Below are 22895 nucleotides of genomic sequence, written 5' to 3'. Positions count from 1 at the left end.
TTATCCAATTCTGCTTCTGAACATATGTTTCTCTCTGAACTTCCAGGTTTCATACAGGAAAAAAAGCAGTCAATCACACATTATTTTAGTTGAGAATAAGAGATTTATACTAGCTGTTACAGTTTTCTAATCTGCCTTATACATAAAGTTACACTTTGCATTTTCTTACTACATGATCAATGCTTAATAATATAAACCGTTAAATTTTCGTGATGCTAAAACTTGGCACACTCACTTTTTTGTATCAATACGGTTGAAATGGATGAGGAAGTCCGCTGCGGATGTTTTAAATAAATCAATGGAAGAACGTAAGGAATCTGAAATAGACAAAACATATAGTTGATACACGTTGTCGGTTGGATCCAACGGCTCATCTAGTCACAAACTGACAAGTATCGCACTTGAAATAAAGTATGTAAGAAGCTTTTTCATAGGTCATCCTTTTTAGACCTGATTTTGTGTATGAGATAATCTTTCAGGTATTCCACAGATTTAGCATTGGTTTCCGTAATATCAAAGTAGTCAACAGTTAGACATGTTGGAAAAGCTGAGCATATATGTAGATGGTAATAGTTGCAGAAGGGAGATCTTAATGGACAGCACATTCCGCGCTTGATATGGCAAGGATATGTCCCCAGGATTAATGGTTACAAAAGGCCTACGCTGTTCATTAAAAATTTGAAATATGTCATCTAATTTGAAAATTTCCAATACGAAAGATGAACTGGATATAGATTTCAACATTGCCATTGTGTAGACAAATATACGCATACTATTGATACAAAGATTGAGCAATATTGCATACATAACAACTGCACTACAGCACTGTGTACTGCATTTCAATTTTCCCGACCCATGATTGAATACAAACGACCTACCCCTTTGAAGGAAAGAGAACAGATTTTTCCTGTATATAGACATACCTAAAGAGATCTGCTTGATAGCAAGGATGGCACCAAAGTGGTCCTTGACATATTTAAATGAGCTTTCCAGCACATCGACGTATGTGCGAATATCTAGGGGGAGTTTTGCTGCCTCCGCTAACTCCAGTAGGGCCTCAGCCATCACCTTGGTGTACGCCTCGTGGGCACGGAAGCCGGGATCGACAAACTTATCAATCATATCGAAGATGTCTAGCCGGGTGTGGTAGAACGGCATGGAAGGCAACAGGCCGTACTTCTGAAAGAGGAAGCATATGCTTGTGACACACTGATGATGTTGATGTTGGGTTCTTATGTAGTGTATTTCCATGGTTTCTCACTTTGTCCAGTGCACTTTTGGGACCATTTATTATCCCAGTCTGCAATGGCAGGAGTTTGGATGTCAATCTGGCAATGGCATCTAGAAAACATGAACGGACTCAACTGATCCTAACAGCCAAAAATTTGGACATATTGGAATGTTCCTGGCAATTTGACCTCTGATTACATGGGTAAGGGCACGAATGGAGACCTCAAAAGTGATGTTGGAACCCCTCAGTAACTTTCCAGCATCAAATAAACTGGTAGCATGCGAACTCACTTTTTTGTCCATCCTATAGGTTGGGTACATGGAGGGAATACCCATCGTGTGGAGAAACCCAGTCTGATCACTGCCTGCTCCGAGCGAGCGAATCCTGCAGAGAAAGGAAACAGTGTAAAATCAAAGTTGATGTGGTTACTTTCTGAATCCAAAATTAGTCTAGTTTGTGCACTCGGAGAAAGCCTAGGAACGACATCACAAGGCATGCAACTCAGGTGGAATCCGCAAGGCAGACGGTGTCCAGGCAGGCCGAGGACGACAAGGCGACGATCGACAGACCATGAGGTTAGGATGATAGGGATGAACTGGACCCAAGTTGAGAGAATTGCCCAGGACAGGGGGAAGTGGAAAAATCTTGTTGGCAACCAATGATCCACTTTGAGTAACAGGATTTAAGTCAAAAGTAGGTCAAGTGCATGTGTGGTTTTGTAACACTCAAAGCCTCATTTTACAGATGGCGAAATTTTTCACCTCACTGAGATTTTAACGGAAACTCGTCCTTATCTCAATGTGCAGCTCAACCTCCTAAATGAAGCAACATTTTGACTGGAAATCCCCCGGAATGACTTTGAACTTACTGTGGATTCTCGCTATAATCACTGTCCTTATAAGATGATAAACCCGACCACCTTTCAAACACGGTCATGTTCGGATGACCCTCATCGACACACGGCACTTTCATGGTCGAGTTGTAGATGACTTGTTTTAGAAGTGGGCTCGAGGAAGCAGCGAAGATGTAATTCCCTGGAACATGTGGAAAAGAGATGAATTTCAAGCATGAAATTACACAGCGGCAGTGTTTTAAATCATTACGGTAAAACCCTGAATTTTTCAAGAGCATTTATTTTCGCAAATGCACCATCAGACACTAACTTTAAAAGTGTGAACAGTTCAAATTGAATGCATTAACTACTGAATTTCAGCCGCAAACGCTATAGCCAGTCAGAAAATGAGCAAGTTCGTCAAATTTTAGCGCTGCGAAAATATCACGAAAAAGTGACATAGATCTACGTCGGATGGCACTGAAAGTGTTCAGTGTTTCTGATATTTACCTTTGATTGGCGAGTCCATATTCAGGTAAGCCACGGCACGATCTGTCAGCTCTTGTGCGTGTTCCTCAATCCATTCGTATGACCCGATCAGGCCAAACTCCTCTGCGTCCCAGTTGGCAAAGATGATAGTTCTTCTTGGCTGCCATTCTGAAAAGGAAAGCAACTAATGCGATAAGTAAGAAGATGAGACGTCGGTCTAGATTGGTGTTGGTAAAAACAGGCTCCAATTTGATAAGTCTTAACTCATTCGGCGCAAAGCAGAAAGGATGTCAATTGTGACTTGGAACTGTATTTCTGATAGATCTCCCATCGTTCCCAGCAGTCGTCTTACCTCCTTGTTTGTGGTATTTTCCAAATGCCGCCACCAGAGCAGAAAGTACCGCTGTCCCGCTGCCAGGGTCTTGGGCTCCGTACGACCAGGCGTCGCGATGGTTACCAATGATCACGTAACGGTCTGAAGAGAACAAAACAAGATTGCAGGGATATTTGTAGGGTAGATATCACGTACAATACCGAAAGCATTTAAACAAGTCTGACTTTGGTTAGGATTTTGAAACAACAATCACACACTTACCCGGCTCCTCACTCCCTCTGATGTAACCAATGATATTCGTTATATTCCTTCTCTCTCTGTAATTATTCACCTCCAATCTCACTTTCCTGAAAGATACAGCATAAGCAATGTTTAGTCCAGTATCCAGAAGGGCTTAGGTGAGATAATGTCAGACTGTCTGTCTGTTTTATTTTCACGCTAAGGAGCCTCATTGCCTTGTGGTTAACACTGCTGGCTACCAAGCAAAATGGCCCGGGTTTGATCACGGGGAGAACCAAGGATTGTATTTTTGACTTGCAAATTAATCCAATTGGCACCTAAAAGTAGTGGCTCATCCCGCCTTGGAGGAGCAATACTCCCTGGAGAAAATCACCTTAAAGTGCAGAGCGAAAGCTGAAGAAAACAAAGAAAATGTTCACGTCCTCGTTCGGCCCTTCTCTCTGAAAGTCTGTTCAAATATTCTGTGTTCATAAAACCAGTGCTTACCAGTCCTGGTTTGGTTCCTTGAATCCAGGTCCCATACCGTATGATACATTCATCGCACCTTTGAAATAGTTGTCTGTCGGTCCCTTCATCAGCCTGAATTTGAGGAAATAAGAAAACTGCATGAGAGGCTGATCCGAGTCACCAAATTGCACGAGATAATTTTCTCTGGGCATGAAAGCTTGAGACTGCAGGTCCATTTAGTATCTTCGGGCCAGAAATACTAAGCAAATGATGATAACAAGAGGCCCAAGGGCCTGGCGCTCAGCTGAAATATATGAACATGGAAAGTACCCGATAGATCTCTTTCAACCTCAGTTTTGTCAATATATCAGGCAAACATACCAAAGTAAAAAGACTTTTAAATGGTGACAAATATGCCACTTATTAGTCAAATCTAAGTGCCTGAGCCAGGCTGACCTTGAAAAGTAGGTCAAATAGAAAGCCCATGTGATATCATGTAAAGGAGACTTATTGTACACCAACCATAAAATTCATGTCACTCTGGATACAGCAAAGGCTTTAAAATAGAAAAAAAAACCAAGATGGCCGCCCACCAAATTATTCAAAAAAGTAAAGAAAATGTATTTACAAGTGAAAAAAGTACAAATTAAAAAAAAAAAAAAATTGACCCGAAGTGGGATTGGAACCCACAACCTTCAGAGTCATACAAGAGCGGGAAATTCAAATCAAGCTTAAACTAGGTCAACACAGATTTTGGCTCAGTAACGCCAACTGGTAGTATCAATCAAAACTACTCTTAGTAGTTTCAAGACCTACATGCATACGGTCCTTTTCAACTTTATTTCAAGCTTCTATCTGCTTGAATAAAGCGCCAAAAAATTGTTTTGTGATTTAGGCTTTTTGCCCCCTGGTGGCCAAACTGTTAATCCTGCCGGACCCACACTTGGTCTATTCAGGAGTCCTGAAGGGTCTAAATGGCTTATAGGGAAAATCTATCGCCTATCCACCATAGTTTTGAAACGTGCCTGTTTAACAGACAGACAGACAGACAGACAGACGGACATTCATTCTACCATTTACTCATATGAATAGCTCAGCTTGTCAGCTGAGCTAAAAAGGCAATTTTTGTCTCATTGACCCAAATTCTCTCATAAGGTGAAGCCATTAAGGAAGACATAACTTTTGAGTTGATCTTGTTGCACCCTTGCTTTGAAGTTGCGACGAGGGGGAATTCGAAAATAATGACGCAACAAAGGGCAAGAAAGACTCATTCTCCCCAATCAATTTTTCTCATTGTAGCGGAAAAAGTAATCAGGACGGCTGGAATAAGTCAATGGGCTTACGACATATTATTTCTGAGGATATCCCTAAAGATGGCAAGGAAAGTAACAGTGTCTCCATGATCTATTGACAGGAAATTGAACTGGATCATCAAGCACCGAGTCTTTTCTCAAAGTTGTCTCCATAAGGCCTAGTGCGGAAAAAAACCATATCTCACCTCATAAGGTTATAGGCATCACTATATCCGATTGGTTGGACTGGAATCTTGGGTAGGGCTGCATCAGACTCAGGGATGCGGTAGGCACCATCTGCAAGCAGAGAGAATAACTTGACCTTAGCAACTATCTATTACCACAATTAAAGATTTGCTATTTGATATTATTTATGGAAGTGACTATTTGGCAAGCCCGGCTTCCCAAACAGCGACTTTTTCTTGTCCTGAATGGAGAGCCGAACTCATTAATATTAAAGTAAAGTCTCCAGCTCGCCAAACAGGGTAGATTTTTTACCTGTTTGGCAAGCCCGGCTGGCCGAACAGGGTGGCTTTTTAGTGCTGTTTGGCAAGCGGCTCTCCAAACAGGAAAAAAAAGATGCCTGTTCGGCGAGCGGCTTGCCAAATAGACCCGGCCATTATTTATACAGGGTGGCCCAGGGAACAATAGAAGTCATATTGTTCACCAACTGTTCTTTGGATACCTTTTCTGGGCCACTCTGTAGAAAAGGATGAAATCATTACTCCCTACCACGCCACGATATTGGTCTTTGGGCATGATGACACCAGTTGACAGAAGTGGTTGCGAGAATTAAATATTTGTGTACCATTTTGGATGCATCCCTGTACTTTTTGACTATACTGTGGTAACCGTAAGCAACTCCTGAAACTCCTCCATTAAATTAGATCCTACATGAGATTTCGCCATCACCAGTAATTTCACCTGGTCGTGCACAACACATTCTCGTCAGAGTTAATCTACATGTACAGTAGAACCACTCTATTAAGGACACCCTCGGGACTGACAAGTGCTTTCCTTAATAGAGAGGTGTCCTGATTAGAGAGGTCAAATTGAATGGAAACAACCAATTTAGGACCAAAGCTAGTGCCCTTAATAGAGAGGTTGTCCTTTATAAAGAGGTGTCTGCTAAGAGAGGCACTACTGTAATTGTGTCTCGCATGTCCTACAAAGTGGTGATTGATGGCTCAACCAAACAATGTCATATTGATGAAAATAGCTCCAATATTACAGCGTAAAATGATGAATTGCAGTTTTGTGTGATAAGACAGATATCCACTGCAGATATTCTCCTAATTATTAACCCTTTATAAGCTTTCGCCGTTTGTTTGATTTGGTGGTCGTTTCAATGAAATTGACAAACGCCACTGCTGCACTGGCATATTTTGTAGGCAATTTCGCTCGTGCTTAAAAAATTGTGTCGACTACTGCAGCTGTTCAGGGGAATAGAAGGTGTAACAGCCTATTACGTAATCAACAGTCAACCCCACCAATAACTTGGCCAAATGTGAATGCGAGAAGCACCATAAGTTACGCATGAACAATTTCCAAATGAAACAAATGATTTTGTGTTTGAATCACCACCGTGATTACTGGGTGGCTATATACAGGTCACAAACGGGCGTCTGTAATTCAGTTCTTACCAATAGAGGGCCAATGCGGTGTAAGAGGGTCGCCCCGCCCGACCGATCGCACATTTCCTTGCTGCACCGCATCTCCCGGAATCCACCATCCATTCGGCCAAACCTCCGTCATGTCTTTCGCGTAATCGGATGGGTCTGTGTACAATATGGCACCGATGGCTCCCTGTTGTTCCACTTGTTCAATCTGGGAACGAAAAATCAAGTGAAAAGTAGGCCGTGCCGTGCGCCAAATCCTCAAAGGAGGTAGTTTTTTAATTCTTGACAATATTTCAGGGGCGGAGCAAAAATGCTATTATCATGATCAGTTAGGTGCTTACATGTACTGCATATAAAACAAAAGTTTCCGCAAAAGAGTTGCTCCCAAACCAGATATACATGTATTGACATGGCTAGAAAATCCTGTGAACTGACCTCAAGTGAAAGCAACTTTTAGTTGATAAATTGGATCCCAGGTGACAGCACTGAATGGAGCAGTTTTTGGCCACCTAGGAGACACATAATGAACTAAAACAACTGCTATTAGACTTGGATATTCTCATGATTAAAGTCAGTATATCTGCTTAACATTTGCTTAATGTGCAACAATCTTCGTTAGAACTTTTTTATCATGTGATGTGATCTCCTAATACATTATGATACATGCATTTTCACTAATAATACTGTTATGCCACTGGTTCTTTTATCACCAAAACGTCACAGGAGTCAAAGTTTGACATAGTGATTGTCATGCCTCTCACTGACAATGATATCACGAGGAAAAATAGAGCCTGATTCATTAGGAAGGTTTGCATATAATCGCAGTGTCATTCTTTTAAGCAAAAAAAGCGATAAGCTTATTGTTTTAAAAGTTTTCTCTCAAACTGCAATACCAACACACGACACATAGGAGGAAACATTCGCAAACCAAATTTCTTTTCAGTGTGATCAAGTTCTTCAAAACATGAAAGTCTTGCCATGGATACAAGCAATCATAAAAAACTGACCACTTTTTTACGATGAAGCTGTATGAATAGAAGGCAAACTACCCGTGAAAAGAGTTGGAAAGGGAAATAAATTGATACACAAAACAGTTCTTTTCTATATGCGTGTAACCAGAACTGAACAAGTGAGCTGACTCAAGTCAAACAGGCTCCCTGGAAAGACGTTTTTTTTCACTCCTCGTGTGAATTGTCACGTCTCCAATTTGAGAAATGGCTTGATGAGAAAATGTGAGGAGAAGGACCCAATGATCTTCTTAACTCACAAGTTGTCATATTCATTAGAAGCATTGCAAACAATTTTATTCTGAAGGGGAATACAATCACATGATAAAAAGAACTGGAGGCCTAATCTTGAGATGAACATAATGTTGAAGGCAAAATGGACTGAGTCTACCCAAGGTCGTCTTCAGTTGACAAAATAAGCACTACTGTTCGGTGGATTCGTAACAGCAGATTGCGACAAAACTACTTATGCAACTTTCAATCGAGGTTGGGAAGTTTAACTGGTAAAATTACAGGACAGTTGCACTATACATGCTATACCCAGATTATGGGTTTGTCAAACTAGTTGGTCTATCGCTGACACACCCTGTAGTTTGGCAAAGAGAAAACCAGATGTGAGGTAATTTTACTAATGATATTATTCGTATCATGCACAGACATTGACCACCACAAGAACCAAGATCCCTGATCCGTGATCTTGGTTTTTTGCCGCCTGCTAATTATTGATCCGAGAAAGAGGGAAAAAACGTCTTGCACTTTTTCCATCGTTTGCCAGTGGGATGACATCAAAGTGGAACACGCTGGCAATAGGACAAAATATAGCAAAGACCACTCAGTGAGCTAAGGCCATTACCAATCCTTTTTGAGGAGTTGGTTTTTGTGGCCGTGGGCCAGGTTGTTTAAAACGAATTTTGTCACTAACGCTGGCATTAACTTAACATAGCGTTACATGTATCTCCTCAGTTAAGCTAGAGGCACACAGAGCTTGTGACTGCGTGATCGCAGCTGCAAGCCGTATCCCCCAAAGTCATGCGATGACGCAATCCTCTAGACTGTTGCGATCATGTGTGACATCGACGATGCCAAATCATCACCAATGTTTCATCTCGCTCCTCGTTCCATTCTTCAACCATGTCTGTGGGCACTGCCATCTTGAAATTATGTGGTGTAACAGCAACGATTTGACTGGTCGAGAGGTACTAGATTGTCGGAAAATTCTATCAATGCGCAGGCGAGCGGCGCACACTGCTTGCGCAGCCTTGCGTCCTATGGCTGCGGCGAATACGGCTCCGACAAATATCAAATCATTTTGATCCTTGCGATTCCGACTGCGCCCCGGGACGCAAGAACTAAATGGTTGCGGTCTCTAGTGCACACAGACATTTGCGTCCTCGCAGAGCCTTGCGGCTATGATCACGCAGGCACTAAGCTCTGTGTGCACCTAGCTTTAAGCCCCTCAGAATTCAAACGCCAAGTTGAGGTCCCAGAAAAAGACTAGGTCACTCCATGATCAAGATGGACAGTTGACATCGAAAATTTAGAGGTTAGTTCTTTAACACTCAAATGCTTTGTCATTGTTTGAAGAATCTCTATTCTGACTGAATTACTTCATGGCGGATGAAATTCTTCAACGGAAAGTTAAGTTTACGCTAGCATTAGTGACAGAAATTTGCTTTGAGCAACCGGGCCCAGGTGCACAGGATAAAGGGCTTATTTCCCTTTCTTTGAAAATATTTAGTAAGTGCACCTGTTGCCTTCATTCTTTTTAACAGATTTTGGCAAGGTAATTTGACATTGTTGGTAAAATTTTCTGATATCACTCAGGAAAACGTCACTATCTTGTTGAAAGAGAACCGCTACGACGGAGCCATCACAAGTTTCATTAACAAATCATTGATAGGTCAGCTAGCATCCACATTAAAATGGCAGACCTTTCTTGTGGCTAGACACCATCTTCTTCCACCCAGGTATTCAATAAAACAATCTTCGGCCTACCCAGATCACCTAACTGCTGATCCATATCACCTGTTTCTGATCCAAGCCATGGAGAAAAAAACTTTGCTGCTTTTTTCACCATCTACCGACCATGACAATTGGCTCCCCTCAGTCATTTGTAATGCTATCCGCACTATTGTGATGACGTTTTCTGCGCAAAGCTGGGATAATGTTACATCTAAGAGGCTTTTATGACGACTGGCATTGCATGGGGAATGAATCTCGTATGTTTTTCTAAATTAAATGCATTAGTCCTTAAAGGAGTATGCTGTTCGTAACTACTGGTGGTCCAGGAAATAGAAATGCAGTTATACACAATGCCGCAGTGCAGTTATTATGCGTACATGTACTTGGAATATTTGTATATCTGTCTACACTACGACGTTGTCGAAGTTTTATAGCCAGTATGTATTTACACAATTTGAAATTTTGTTAAATTCTATAACAAATTTCAAATATTTAACGAATGGTGTAGGCCTTTAAGATGTGTTTTTTACCTTATGTCTGTTGCCTATCAACTAAAAGGGAGGCTATATAGGCAGTAACAAATCAAGCTGCTGGAAGGCGAGTAAAGGTAAGTTTTGCAAAACCCCAGATGTCACCACTTGCAGAGAAATCTAAACCTTGGGGAAGGCACTTGGCAGACATCGCATCAAAAGGTGTAAAGAATAATCGAGGTGATACTACCAACCCCTCTAGCTTAGTGAAGTGAGAAGAACAGAAGGTTGTCTGTCCTGCCCAGTTAGCCATGAAACAACCATTGGAACTCATAGTCTTTGAGAATGATTAGGTCGGAACTGAATCTGCCCTCCCAGTTTATCACCACACGACAACAACCACAACTTACCTTGTCCCCTCTGAATGTTCGTCCATACCGCATTAACACAATCTTTCCCTTCACCGTGATTTTGTTATCCTTCAGGTTCTTGAAGTCTTCCACCGTGCCATAATTAGCATAAACTAGCTCCCCCTGGAATAAAAACCAAGGTGATATAACATCAGACACAAAAAATCCACAGAGAGTCGAGACAGAAGTCTTTCCATTCAAGCTTAGCATTTAGCAAAAGGAAAAAGTCTGAAATCGCCCTAAAATTGGATATTTGACAACCCTGGTGTTGTTTTACCGAACCTGAACATCAGAAGCAATGCCACCTACCTCAACTGTCCCATTGGGAGCATATGCACTGTACGGTAGAAGAAGAGGGTTATCTTTAGCTGCCTGACTGATACTGGAGTTGAACTGGACTGTCCCATTCGCATCTATAACCGAGATCAGGTTGGGCTTCTCTCTAAAACGATAACAAAATGGAAACTTCAAGAGATTTGCTATTGGGGGGGGGGGGGGGGGGGGTGCTAGAAGTCGAGAGTTGTCCTTGAGCTGCCTGCCTGATACTGGAGTTGAACTGGACTATCCCGTTGGCCCTGGTTGGATTCATCCCTAAAAGAATAAAGATATCCAACCATTTTTGTGTTGTCCTCAAAGAAAATCATCACCATTTTACACCCTCACAAAGATAGTGTGAGACAAAGTCCCGAGATTCCGACCACATTTCACCTATCAGGCTACATTACCATTTGGCTCATTGACTAGAGCAAGGTATCAAAGGACGTGGACTGCATCAGTATTCTGAGATCAGCCTGATCAACCTCCCTCATGAATACTCCTGGTCTGGTCACCGTAATATATTCCTAACTGACCATAGTGTATTCGAAAAAGCTGGATAGCTGGACCGATGGATTTCCTGGATCTTGACTCATGGATCACCACTGCCTGGATGGATTGCTCGATTCCCATTTCCCTAACGTTTCCCACCATGTGCTTCAAGTGCACACACTGGCACTGCCAACATTGATGACCTTATCTCAGACCCTTCACAAGAGAAATCGGCGGGCTATTACCGGCAGTTCTACATGAACTACAAAGCTGACAGAAGGTTCGTATTGTAGTAGCTGAAGAACTTCCTATAAAGTCAATGTGTGAATGATTATGTATTTGAGTCGGCGCATTTGATCAGATAGTTGTGTGACAGTTGCGGGAAAGACCCAAAAAGGCCACAAAGCCTGATACATGTATAATGATGATAATGACAGCATGAGGCCAAGTATTAAAGAGGTAACAATCTATATACACCTGAATATCATATCCCATTTTCCAAACGATGCCCAATCCAGGCAGTTGTGATCCATGAATAACAATCCACTGAATCCAGCAGTCCAGTGTTCCAGCTTTTTCGATTACCCTGACCGTAGGCGTCAAAACCTACTGACCCAGCTCAATCAGCTATACCAAATGGTCTAGAGGGATATCAGCACTTGATGAGAGCGGACATTCTAACGATCCTCCCTGATGATTTATCGAGCCCGGACAATAAGAGATGCCAAAGGTTTTCTGTCAAACTCCAATCGAAGCTTGCAGTTCTAATGCTTACAACTAGACATATAAGTCTAGGTCTCTCATTGACTCTTTCACTACAGCCGAGTTTTGGACATGTCTGGTTCCCCTGGCCCACAACGGGTATAGACTGGACAGCCTGGATCCCAATTTGCACATGGCTTAGGACAACTTCCATTGTAAAATAGCTAGATAGCATTAGCCAAACTTTCGGACGAGGTCTTCATCTAATCGAGCGCAGTGTTGCCATCTCATTTTTTCAGGTGTAACTAACCAAAAATTTACTGCCCGGCCAATAGTATGCAGTACATGGACCCGGTAAATGCCGGGTTCGGCAACGGAAGTGTTGAAGCGAGAGAGCTTTTATTTGTGACTTTTGGAACATTGGAACTCATTCTGTTGGAAAATGAATACTAGTTTCCTAGCATAGAGCAATATGTGCTAAAGCAAAAACTCAACCAAATATTAGAGCAGTGACTCTCAATATATCATACAAATGGAGAAGTACTTTTATTAGTTATTCCTAGCTCCACTGATCATATCCAAAAGACATCACCGCGAAAAGTCACATTACAAAACCTGAAGGATTTCCAATAGCTGGAGGTGAGAGGCACTGGTTATGAGTGTTCATCGTGTTCCAGGATTTGTATGAGGCACAAGGGATGAGTTAACAGTGATGTGAAGAGTTGTGGTTCGATATTTGGTGACAACGAGGGAAGGGAAGACATGGTTTGTATTAGCAGTGTTACATCAGTTGTATGTAGGCACAAGGGACAAGCTAAAGATACATAGTTCTGTTGCTCCAAGTACCTATGGCGATGTAAAAAGTTGTGGCTCGATATTTGCAGTAATGAGAAAAAGGAAGATATAAGTATTCACAGTGTGTCATCATTTGTACACTTAGGCAATATAGGAAGAAGCTAAACATATTCAAGTTCTGTTACGGCAAGTTACTGATGATAGGAAGTATAGATTCCTTGTAGATGATCCTGTTGATGTAAAGGGTTGTGGTTTTGATATCGGACGACAGTGAGCAAACGGGAGATATGACAGAAAACAGTTTGAGGTATTTCCAATAACCTCTGGTGAGAAATGTAAGAGTGTACTGTAGGACTTGAAGTGGAACTGAGACAGGATGCCTACCACTCAACCGCGTCTCCGCAAAAACTAACTGGTGTCAGGATGAAATCTGCTGCAAAGGTCTTTCCAATGACTAGGGCTTGGGAAAGATACTTGTTCGTTTTGTTGAAACAGCACATGTCTGAGTGTCGTATTGATACACTCATTGCCAAGAACACAGCATAAATCTTCTGATAAGGAAGACGTTCCCAAACTGCGTTGCAAGGAGGATTTTATGAGTGTCATTCATGCAAGTCTTTGAGAAGCGGACCATGCTCCGATATTTCATAAAGACCCAGTACTGATAGTCGACCTCACGCCGTAGAGAAGTTCACACAGCTGAGAACCAATTCAAAACGCAAAACACAGTGGTGCTCAATGGCAATGACAGAAATATCAGTGAACAGGAGAGGGAGAAATCTGGGTTGCACATGTTACACCGTTTAGCTAGAACTTGAAATCCTATTAGCAGTTAGAACTCTTTCAAAGCAATGTGAAGGCCAATTTCAACGGTTTGAGTCTATTCCTCATTTTCCAAAGTAGACACTCCCATCCTTCAAATTGGCATTCACTTTATTTCGGAAGAGATTGCCTTTGGATTTCAAATTCCAGCCAAAATGGTGTTGTCTATAGTCAACCCTTTTAAGTTAAAACTTGTTTGTAGCTTAGCTGTATAAACTGATCTGGCCATGTAAAGATCAGAGCCAGGATATCAAAGTTTATTCGGACACGAATGTCAATCGTCCTAGTTAGGCAAAGCAATGAGGCTAATACTGATTCCCAGTCAAAAGGAATTGACTTGTGAGTCAGATTTAATCAAACGATCCTAGGGATAAAAATTAGTCGTGTTGGGGTAAACATATAGTGTTGATACAGAGAGAGCGGGCAGTTGCTCCATGTTTGTTCTCTGAAACTTATTGCTTTGGCAACATAAATGTGGGATTGCGAACATGATTAGGCCTACTCGAGGCAAAGGAATCACTTCCAGATTTCCTGTAAGAGTGTCACTGTATCAAAGCGACACTTCATGAGTTAAGTGACACCTTTGCACAGCACGCACGGATAAGGTTTTCGAAAGGGATACACAGATACTTGTACTTTGTACTGTCCACGTTTTCAAGAGGAATCTCATTCAGCTTTTTGTTAGACGGCAACGCTGCAAGTGAGAGTAAGAGAAAATGACCTAAATTTTCAATGCAACAAACACCTGAGATTTGCGGCCAGGTTAAAGGTCAATGCCATCCATAGAAATATTGAAATTTGTTATTGAATTTGAATTTGAAATTTTCCAATCGCGTAAATACATATTGAATATAAATTTGAACATTGCCTTTGTGTAGACAGATATTCATATACCACAAATACCAAATTCAATAACTCCAATACAACATGGTTTTTTTCTGCATTTCTATTTTCCTAGACCAACTGTAATAACAAATGGCACCCCCCCCCCCCATTAAAGGCAACTCAGGAGTACCAAAAAGTTAAACTTAGTAGTTACTTGTAGCTCCCTCCCTCTGACACTTTGATAGATGTCTCTCATTTCAGATTATGAATTCCTGACTCAACTTGCCACGTCCGACATTAGATTCTGTACGAACCATGAGGGGGTTGTAATTAAATGAGCCGCCTTTGTTCGCCGCAATGTTTACAAGACAAAGAGGCAAATAGTGGCAAAATCAATTAGTCTATGAGACAAACAGTTGCCAAATGCTGACTGGTGAAAAACGCGGTTGAATTACAAATGGTTGATAAAAAGTTAGTCGTTTGAGTTTCTCTGGTATCTGCTTGTTTGTGACTCTGTCGCTGTTGAATTGCTCCTCATATCAATTTAATATGATTATCAAAAGAAGATTTCAATCGTTAACTCTTGCACAAAATGACTGCCAGTAGATCAAGTAGTCAACTCTGACTTTATTGATGGTTGGCATCAATTTATCATTGGCACATTGCTTACCTATAAACCAACTCCACAAACAAGAGGACACAGCAAGAATGAGACGACAACCTGAACAGATTTTGAAGTAAAAGCGCATCTCCGGAGCACTTGAGCACTAACATCAAGAATTCATCAAGACAAGTCTTTGTCAATTCTTGCGGACATGTATAGTTGTGATGATTTGTATACATGCTTCCCGAAATTGGTGGCTTGCATTGGAACTAACTTTTCCCCCTTGTCCGTCATTAAAGGCATTCAAGTGTGTTGGTCAACCATGACTATCTCCTTTGTCCCTCCACCATAAGACCTAGTTTCCCCTTATGACATCACTATTTCGGACACTCAGCGCCCCATTTCTGGAAAGGTGTATAGTAGAAGAAACCAGGTCAGCCGGAGGAAACCTACACCCTTGAAGTAAGTCAACCTTTCTTTTATCCCAGGAGTACAGCAGGACTGAATGGGAATTGAACCAGGGACTTTTAGAGGTGACAAGCACTGATATTAAATTTCAACTACACCACTCCAACAACACTCCATCAAACACCAATCAAGAAAGACCTAAATCATAAACACTACACAAGAATTTCACATTCTATCCAACACGTCCCTCATCAACAAAGGGTTAAGCCAAGCCCAATCAATTTTGGTTATTTCTTTATTTCGTATATTTGATAATGCCAGCGAGGGGCCCAATGGGCATATAAGTAATGCAGAACACGTCCGACAGTCATATATTACCCTCCAGGGGCCTCGTGATATAGTATCACAAAATTAAATGGAAGAGGCGTGCGACTAGGTGAAATTTCTCTGCGGGCTTTGCAACCATTGTGACATCAATGTGGAATATACGTCTCAATGAACACTGAGCGCAAGGACTCCGGGGAAATTTGCTTTTGTCAATTTGAGTCCAATTCACCCGTTTTTGTGTTTCGTTCAATTAAAATGATTGAAAAATGTAAAATTGTAAAATGCCATCTTGACCCATCAAGTCTTTGACCTCGCAAGACTACTCCTTTGCTACGCAAGCAACAGGGAGCCCGGATGATTAGGTAAGGTGGGACACTTATAGCCAAGGTACACCTAGTCCCAGTCAGGGCTTTCAAATATTTTATGACCAAGGTGTATTTAACAATTTCGGTGTGCAAATCATCGAGCACTAGTCACGCACGAGATGCTTGGCCCGTCTGGAAAATCAATAACAAACCCAGCTTGCCATGCAATCAATTTGTATGCAGCATCATAAGCGTAATCTAACATTGCTACTTGGAAGTGCTAGGTTGCTAATTTTGTCATTGCTTTCATCAAGCAACTTTCCTATATTTGCTAGTGAGCCGAGTCCTTGTGAATGAAATTCACAGTAGCGGGGCTTATTTGAAAGGCTGTCTTATTACGAACAGCCTACCCCTTTAAAGCAAAAGTGATTACCAATGATATAAAACTCAAATAACCCTAGCGTAGGGAACGATTCTAACGAGACCAGGTCAAAATCAGGTTTACCTCTCAAAGTCTCAAGAAATTATTACTTTTATCAATGTCCTCTCCCAGACACTACCACAGGGTGCAACACATGATACCCATACAATGAGAAGAGACAGCTGATATCTTTGCCGCGGGAAATGTGAATATTTAAAATTAGTATTAAATACCGGGTATACTACTATGAAACAAGCAATTTGTAGTTATAGACTAGGCAATCACATGCTATTTAACATCATGTTTAACAGGTTTTGCTCACAACGGCTTCTATGAAACGAGCAATTTGTACTTTATACACTAGGCAATCACATGGTTTCGCTGACAACTGCTTGCGGCAATAGAGGAAATTACACAGAAAGTTTCTTCTTCTTGTGGAGTTCTCTATAGTTCTTTGTCTTGTTAATCTTTTATACCAGACAAAGTAGTGCCTGAGAATCAAACATAGTTCTCAGCATCATCTCCGCATCAATGATACGAGAAAAAAAATGTTTGCTCTGAAGTGGGATCAACCCACAACATTCAGAGTTGCAGGAGCGGGAAATTCAAATCAAGTTAAAACTAGGTCAATGCAAATATTTGCTCAGTGAAGCCAACTGGTAGTATCAATCAAAACTATTCCAATTTTGTATCAAAACCTACTTGCATGCAGACTTCCTTAACTTTATTTCAAGCCTCTATCTATTGAAATAAAGTGACAAAAAATTCTTTGTAAGTTATGCCATTAGCATGTTTAGCCCTCTAGTGAGAATAATTTAAGTCGAACCATGCTAAATTTTCTTCCTCATGGCCAGAAGTGTTAAGGTCTTACAGTTACAAAATGTGCCACATGTTGATGGATGGAGGGACAGACGTCATTCTGAAAAGTTATTTTACCAGCTCTGCTGCCTTTTGTCAACTGAGCTAAGACAATGTAAAGCCCGCAGCACACTAGCCGCCAACTTTGGCGACAAGAAGCGTTCAGCTGACGCCTCTCGACGCCGAAGTTGGCGGCCAGTGGATCCCGGTCAGAGCACACCTGCCCAGAATCGGCGTCCAGTAGCGTCTTTTCCGCCACTTTAGGCTGCCATTTTGAAATCATGTGACATCAAGACGCATACTGATTGGCCATAGCCTCGCCGCCGACGCCAATTCAGGCGGCAATCCGTAGCACACCTGGCCTCTTCTTGCGTTCAAACACGGCGACAAGCGTCAAAAATCAAACATGTTAGATATTTGGCGTTTAGTTGCGGCAAGTCGCGTTCGCCGACGCCGTTCGTAGCAGACTAGGGATTTTTCAGGCGTTCAGGACTCTTGCAGCAAAAAACGCCTGTGAACGCCGAAGTTGGCAGCTAGTGTGCTACGGACTTAAGAGCTAAAAAACAGGGTGTCATTTGCACCACTGTTGATAACAGTTCTCCTGTACCGCTGTGCTTGGTCATGTTGGATGCACACTTTTCTCTTGGGGAAAGAAAGAAAAGCTTAACAAAACAAAGACATATGACCATATATCGTTCATATTGGTATCTATAAAACAGATCCAAAGAATGTTACAAAGAAATTACCTGGTCACCTGGTAATGTCACATTGTCAAACAGCGTGTATTCCATGCATATATTGGATGTTCTTAAAAACACTCCATAGTTGCAATCGACTCAAAAACATTTGTGGCTGAGTTCACCCGAACAAAAAATCACTTTCAAAACATTCCCATACCTCCTATTTGCAAACATCTATAATGTTCTACACATTCTAAAAAAGGGAAATGACTACATGTAGATATTATGATTCAATGACAATGTCATAGTTTTAGTGTACCCATACAGAGATCACAAACTGCATGTGACTGGTGTCTGAGGCATTATCTTTCTCAAGTCACAAAGGGGACTTTTTATACCTATTTACAATTGAGCGGTAACGGTATAAAGGTGATTATACTTACGGGTCTGGGTAGGAAAGGAGCGCGTTATATGTGCTGACTTTGGTGTCATCTAGACCAGCGTTCACCCATGATTTTTTCATATCTTCCATCAACTGGTTGTTGTTTTTTATACCTGCGATATGGACGTTTTTAGAATAACTCCTGAAAGATGAACCAAGGAGAGGTGAAACTAACGAAACCAGTAACATATTGGGAGAGAAATACAATCAGCTTTAAGCTTAAAAATACCTTCAGAATGTTATACCACCGTTGTGAGAATTACGAAAGTTACCGTCAAAGTATCTCTTTAACCCGCTTGCTACGGGTGATGTGCACAGCACGTCATGTGATCACCCTATGACATGCAGGTGACGTGCATAGCACGTCATGCCCCACTAAAAGTTCAATTCACCAGCACTTGGTCACACCCTCTCTAAACACGCCATAAACGGACATAGGGAATACTAGTATAGATGGCGACACTTCTGATAGTTTCCAATTCCAATCCAATTTCTCCCATCACAGTATGCTGATTTATGCAGTGATGTGACAAACGGAAAAGTACAATTCTAATATTCATTATATTTGCAAACACAGCGTAAAACATTTTCTTTCTATCGGGATGTTGATGATACTTCTTTTTAAGAGGTTAAAAATATCATCAGTTTCATTTTTTCGATTCCTGTTAATACAGTTATGCCCATTAATAGCTAAGAATAGTTTTCTCGACCAGTTATGACCAAGGTTTAGCAGAGGTTGAAATCGTGCACACACGTTTATAAGTCAAGCATCCAAGCACCTTTTTTCTTCAACCCAATTTCTGTTAAGTTAATAACGCCAATCAACAGCTGAGAATGGTTTTCTTGACCAGTAACGACCAAAGTTCAGCAGAGGTTGAAATACAATGCACTAAAATTTCGTGTTGACTCATCACTTCATCCAGGGCATCCGCTCGTCCAATTAGCCCTATTCTCCCCAGCACATCAGCGATATTTAGCACAGAGCCCACAGCGGTGGTATTTACCGTAGAGCGTCGAGTGATGGACCAATTAGCTCACTTCTTGATGAGAGTACCAGCGCTAGAGTAGGATGACCAGGAAGCTCTGATCGATTCTGGACATTCGCCGTGACTTAGCACCGCTAATTATGGCTATATCTTGAGACTTTCAGAGTAGAAAGAGGATGGTGGATTTCTTGAAACGTTAAGAGAGGTACCCGAGCATTGGCTTCTGCAATTCGGCGTGACTTAGCACTGCTAATTATAGTTAAGAGTATCTTGAATCTTTGAGAGGACGCCAGTGCCGGGATGGAAAATGGACAGAAATGGTCCAAGTGAGGCAATTGATGGTCGGTTTCCGACATTCATCGAGACTTCCCACAGTTAATTACGACACTTTAATAGTCTGATTCGAATATCTTGAGTCCTCATAGCGACAACGAATATACATGTAAGGATGGTGAATTATTTGAAATTGACAAAGCGTAAGTCGTGACCTGAGGTCTGCACCGATATGATCCTTGTTAAGGGTTCTAATTCAAAACGCTTTGAGCCCACCCTGGGGAATCAAATCCTGAACTCCGGGCAATGCGAGCCAAATTCAGGTTCTGAGACATCTCATATTCCTAACTTCTGAATCCCTCGATAGTATCCTCGCAAGGCTCTCCCATGGCTTAGTTAAATATGATAGTATTTAACTGATGCGTGCATTCAGATATAGGGAAACTGGACCTACTATTGGTTTTTTTTAAAGCACCATATCTCTGCTAGGCCGCGACACAAAGTGAAAGATCATAAAGTAAGCAAAAGTTTTTCACTTAAATGCAGCCTATCCGCTGGAACCTAAATAAAACTTCATCACATCTTGACAGAAAGGGAGTGCTATTTTTCTAGACGCACAATCGATGGACTTGAAATTCAGGAATACGAGAAGACCCGGGACCTGAATTTAGCATGCAACAGCCGGAGTTCAGGATTTCTAGGGTGGAGCAGGAGGGACGGAAAGAAATCGACACTCATTGGGGATTCAGTGGAATACTTACTTTAATTTTTCCCTGATGTCTCCAGCATGAATATATGACAAAATATCTTCACTAACTTTGCTACTATAGTCCTGAAATGAGAAGAGAAGTATAAGATGATTAGTAAACCAGGCAGTATATTTGTGACCCACCACGGCAAAATGGGTCGCATGTCGCACAGAAGATAAGCCTAAAATGACACCAGGACATAAAAGAAGAAAAAGATACACTCAGATTTCACAAAAGGCAGACAATAGTGAAATGAACAACCAGTCCATCACAACCTCTCAAGCTGGAAGCGACATGCGACTCATTTTGCTGTGGTGGGTCACATTTTGTAAGCGCTTAATTTTATGTATGATGCTTCCCATCGCCACGCGTTAATTTAGGCTACGTGTACACTTATTTTCCCATATGAGATTACGACTAGGTAGGTATATTCTTTCAATCATTGCAAATCTGTCAAAAATGGCAAGTTTTCTCTGGTGCGTATAACTGGTAGTGGCGTATGTCATTTTGATGGAATGGCCACCAAAGAAACCTTTGACGGATGCCAATACCATCCAAATAGTAGAAAAATAGGAGAAAAATCTGATGTCCCTGAGGAAGTGTTAGGCCACCGAAAAGGGCTGCGCTTATTACACTGCAGTTGCTTAGAAAAACACTCTCAGGCTAAAAACATTCATGCATTCTTTCCCTGAATGTCTAGATAGTCGTACTTGTAGCAATTGATCATTCCTTTTCTAAACCAAACACAAGATTGCTATCAGCGACGGAGCAATTGACTTGGTCATTTAGAATCCCAATAATTGCAAGGGGTGATTTGAATACTTCCCAAACAACACCAGTTGTATGCCATTTTCTCAACTGATGACCCTTTTGTTTTAACTACCCTGCAAACAGGCAATTTTTGTTGCAGTTACATGCAATAATTATTGCCTGCAACAAATATATCTTGTTAACACTGGTCACCGCAGGTGCCGGTGACAAGAATCTGATCACTATGATCTACGATTAATACCAAGCCCAGCGAATACCTGTGTAATCTGCAGACAAGAGATATGTTTAATTGTGGCAGTGATAATTATCGCAGATCACAGCAACAAGAAATTGTCGTTTCCGGGACACTTTAAAGCCCATCAATATATCTTGCTCCGTACACATCTAGCGTCTATGTGTACTACACGACACAATTGATTATTCCTTTGGCCCAAATAGGAGATTGGTTTTGGAGGACGATCGATTCGGACATTCAGTATTCTGACGAAGCAGTATCGAGGCCTCAGTATTGTCAGGAATATCGAGGCAATTGGAATATGTACTTGTTTCTTATGCTGCTAGATCATCTTTCTGACCTAGCTGTCCATGATGTAACCCTATATTGAAGACACTATAGTGTCACTTATCTAAGACCAATTGATGAAATATGAAATCGACACAAAGATCAAACCTAAAGTCATGACCATTGTACTTGTTGGAGAACTTAGGGTCACCAACCCATTGTCTCCCAAACTGAACATGTTGAATGGCATTGAACTATAATGTGCATGATATTTAGCTTGAATTGAATGATCAGAACCAGTCCTAGATTGGTGAAACTAGAGTTTGTGGTTTGAGAAAATCCTTTCTACCTAAGAACATGAAAACACGAAACTTATAATTGCTTCTTTTACCCAAGCATCAGATTGGTTTGGGAGGACAAGTTCAAGAAATTGGAACTGCTTTGTAAGCTACGGCTCACGGCCGTTAGACAACAATGTGCCTTAACAATTTATTTGATCACATGACTCCTGTGGAATCTCCGATCTGATTGGTTGATCTGCAGACATGACGCCTTCGTGGTAATTTGCATGATTTATGAAGTAATTTCCCTTGACCAACTTTGAACGCGTCGATTATGATAATAAAAGGGAGGGACCCAAATCGGAAGTGAATAATAATTAGGTCATGTGCCAGGAATGGTTACTGCGTAATCAATTTTTGGGTACGTCGTCAACTGGCGGAGAAATTTGCTGATGCGCCAAATCCCGTGCGAGTTTCTTCGATATTTCGCCGGAAAATCAGTTTAAAACAGGTAAGATCGGTTCATATGCCAAGAATTCGTACATGGTAACGAAGAACCCATATCGAGGGACTCTTATGAACCAAGAATAGAAACTAGCAAGTCTTTATAAACGTAAACAGAATGATGAAAAGGGAAAATTATATGGTAATTTCTCATCTTGGTGGTGTATGCTACAATGTGGAACCAACTACACGGCTCGTCGATGGTGTAGCAGGAGATTTGCTTGACCAACTTTGAAAATTGCGAGCCCGGGTCTCCTGGTCGTATTCCTTATTATATACCAAGCCACTTTGGTTACTCAACCCGCCGTTGGCGCGGTGGTCGGCAGGCTATTCATAGAAACAAGACCGAGGGATTTCTCCACAAGTAAAAATTACCTAGCTAACGGCCGTGGGCTGATTCTGTGACCTACCCATCAATCACTGAAATGATACTCCACACCATTATAAGGGTTATATTTCAGATGGTTACCATCTTGACTTACATCCAATAGATTAGTGTT

General features: G+C 41.4%; 1 protein-coding gene across 5 annotated transcripts in view; it reads right to left on the bottom strand.

The window, feature by feature from the left end:
* Positions 1-22895, bottom strand: part of LOC135496597 (N-acetylated-alpha-linked acidic dipeptidase 2-like) — a 150568-nt gene that overhangs the window by 6709 nt on the left and 120964 nt on the right. For all 5 annotated transcript variants that reach the window (XM_064785996.1, XM_064785994.1, XM_064785998.1 and 2 more), the window contains 14 exons: positions 20350-20420; positions 18331-18471; positions 10643-10775; positions 10334-10456; positions 6509-6692; positions 5072-5162; positions 3613-3705; positions 3148-3233; positions 2905-3027; positions 2574-2720; positions 2100-2265; positions 1522-1615; positions 924-1179; positions 236-317 (listed from right to left, as the gene is read on the bottom strand). In XM_064785996.1, coding sequence (XP_064642066.1) covers positions 236-317; positions 924-1179; positions 1522-1615; positions 2100-2265; positions 2574-2720; positions 2905-3027; positions 3148-3233; positions 3613-3705; positions 5072-5162; positions 6509-6692; positions 10334-10456; positions 10643-10775; positions 18331-18471; positions 20350-20420 — 1790 coding nt within the window. The remainder of the gene's footprint in view (positions 1-235; positions 318-923; positions 1180-1521; positions 1616-2099; positions 2266-2573; positions 2721-2904; positions 3028-3147; positions 3234-3612; positions 3706-5071; positions 5163-6508; positions 6693-10333; positions 10457-10642; positions 10776-18330; positions 18472-20349; positions 20421-22895) is intronic.

This window comes from Lineus longissimus, chromosome 12, assembly GCF_910592395.1.
Source record: "Lineus longissimus chromosome 12, tnLinLong1.2, whole genome shotgun sequence".
NCBI lineage: Eukaryota > Metazoa > Nemertea > Pilidiophora > Heteronemertea > Lineidae > Lineus > Lineus longissimus.
Note: the sequence above shows the minus strand (reverse complement) of the source record. Positions and strands in the feature narration are given on the sequence as shown.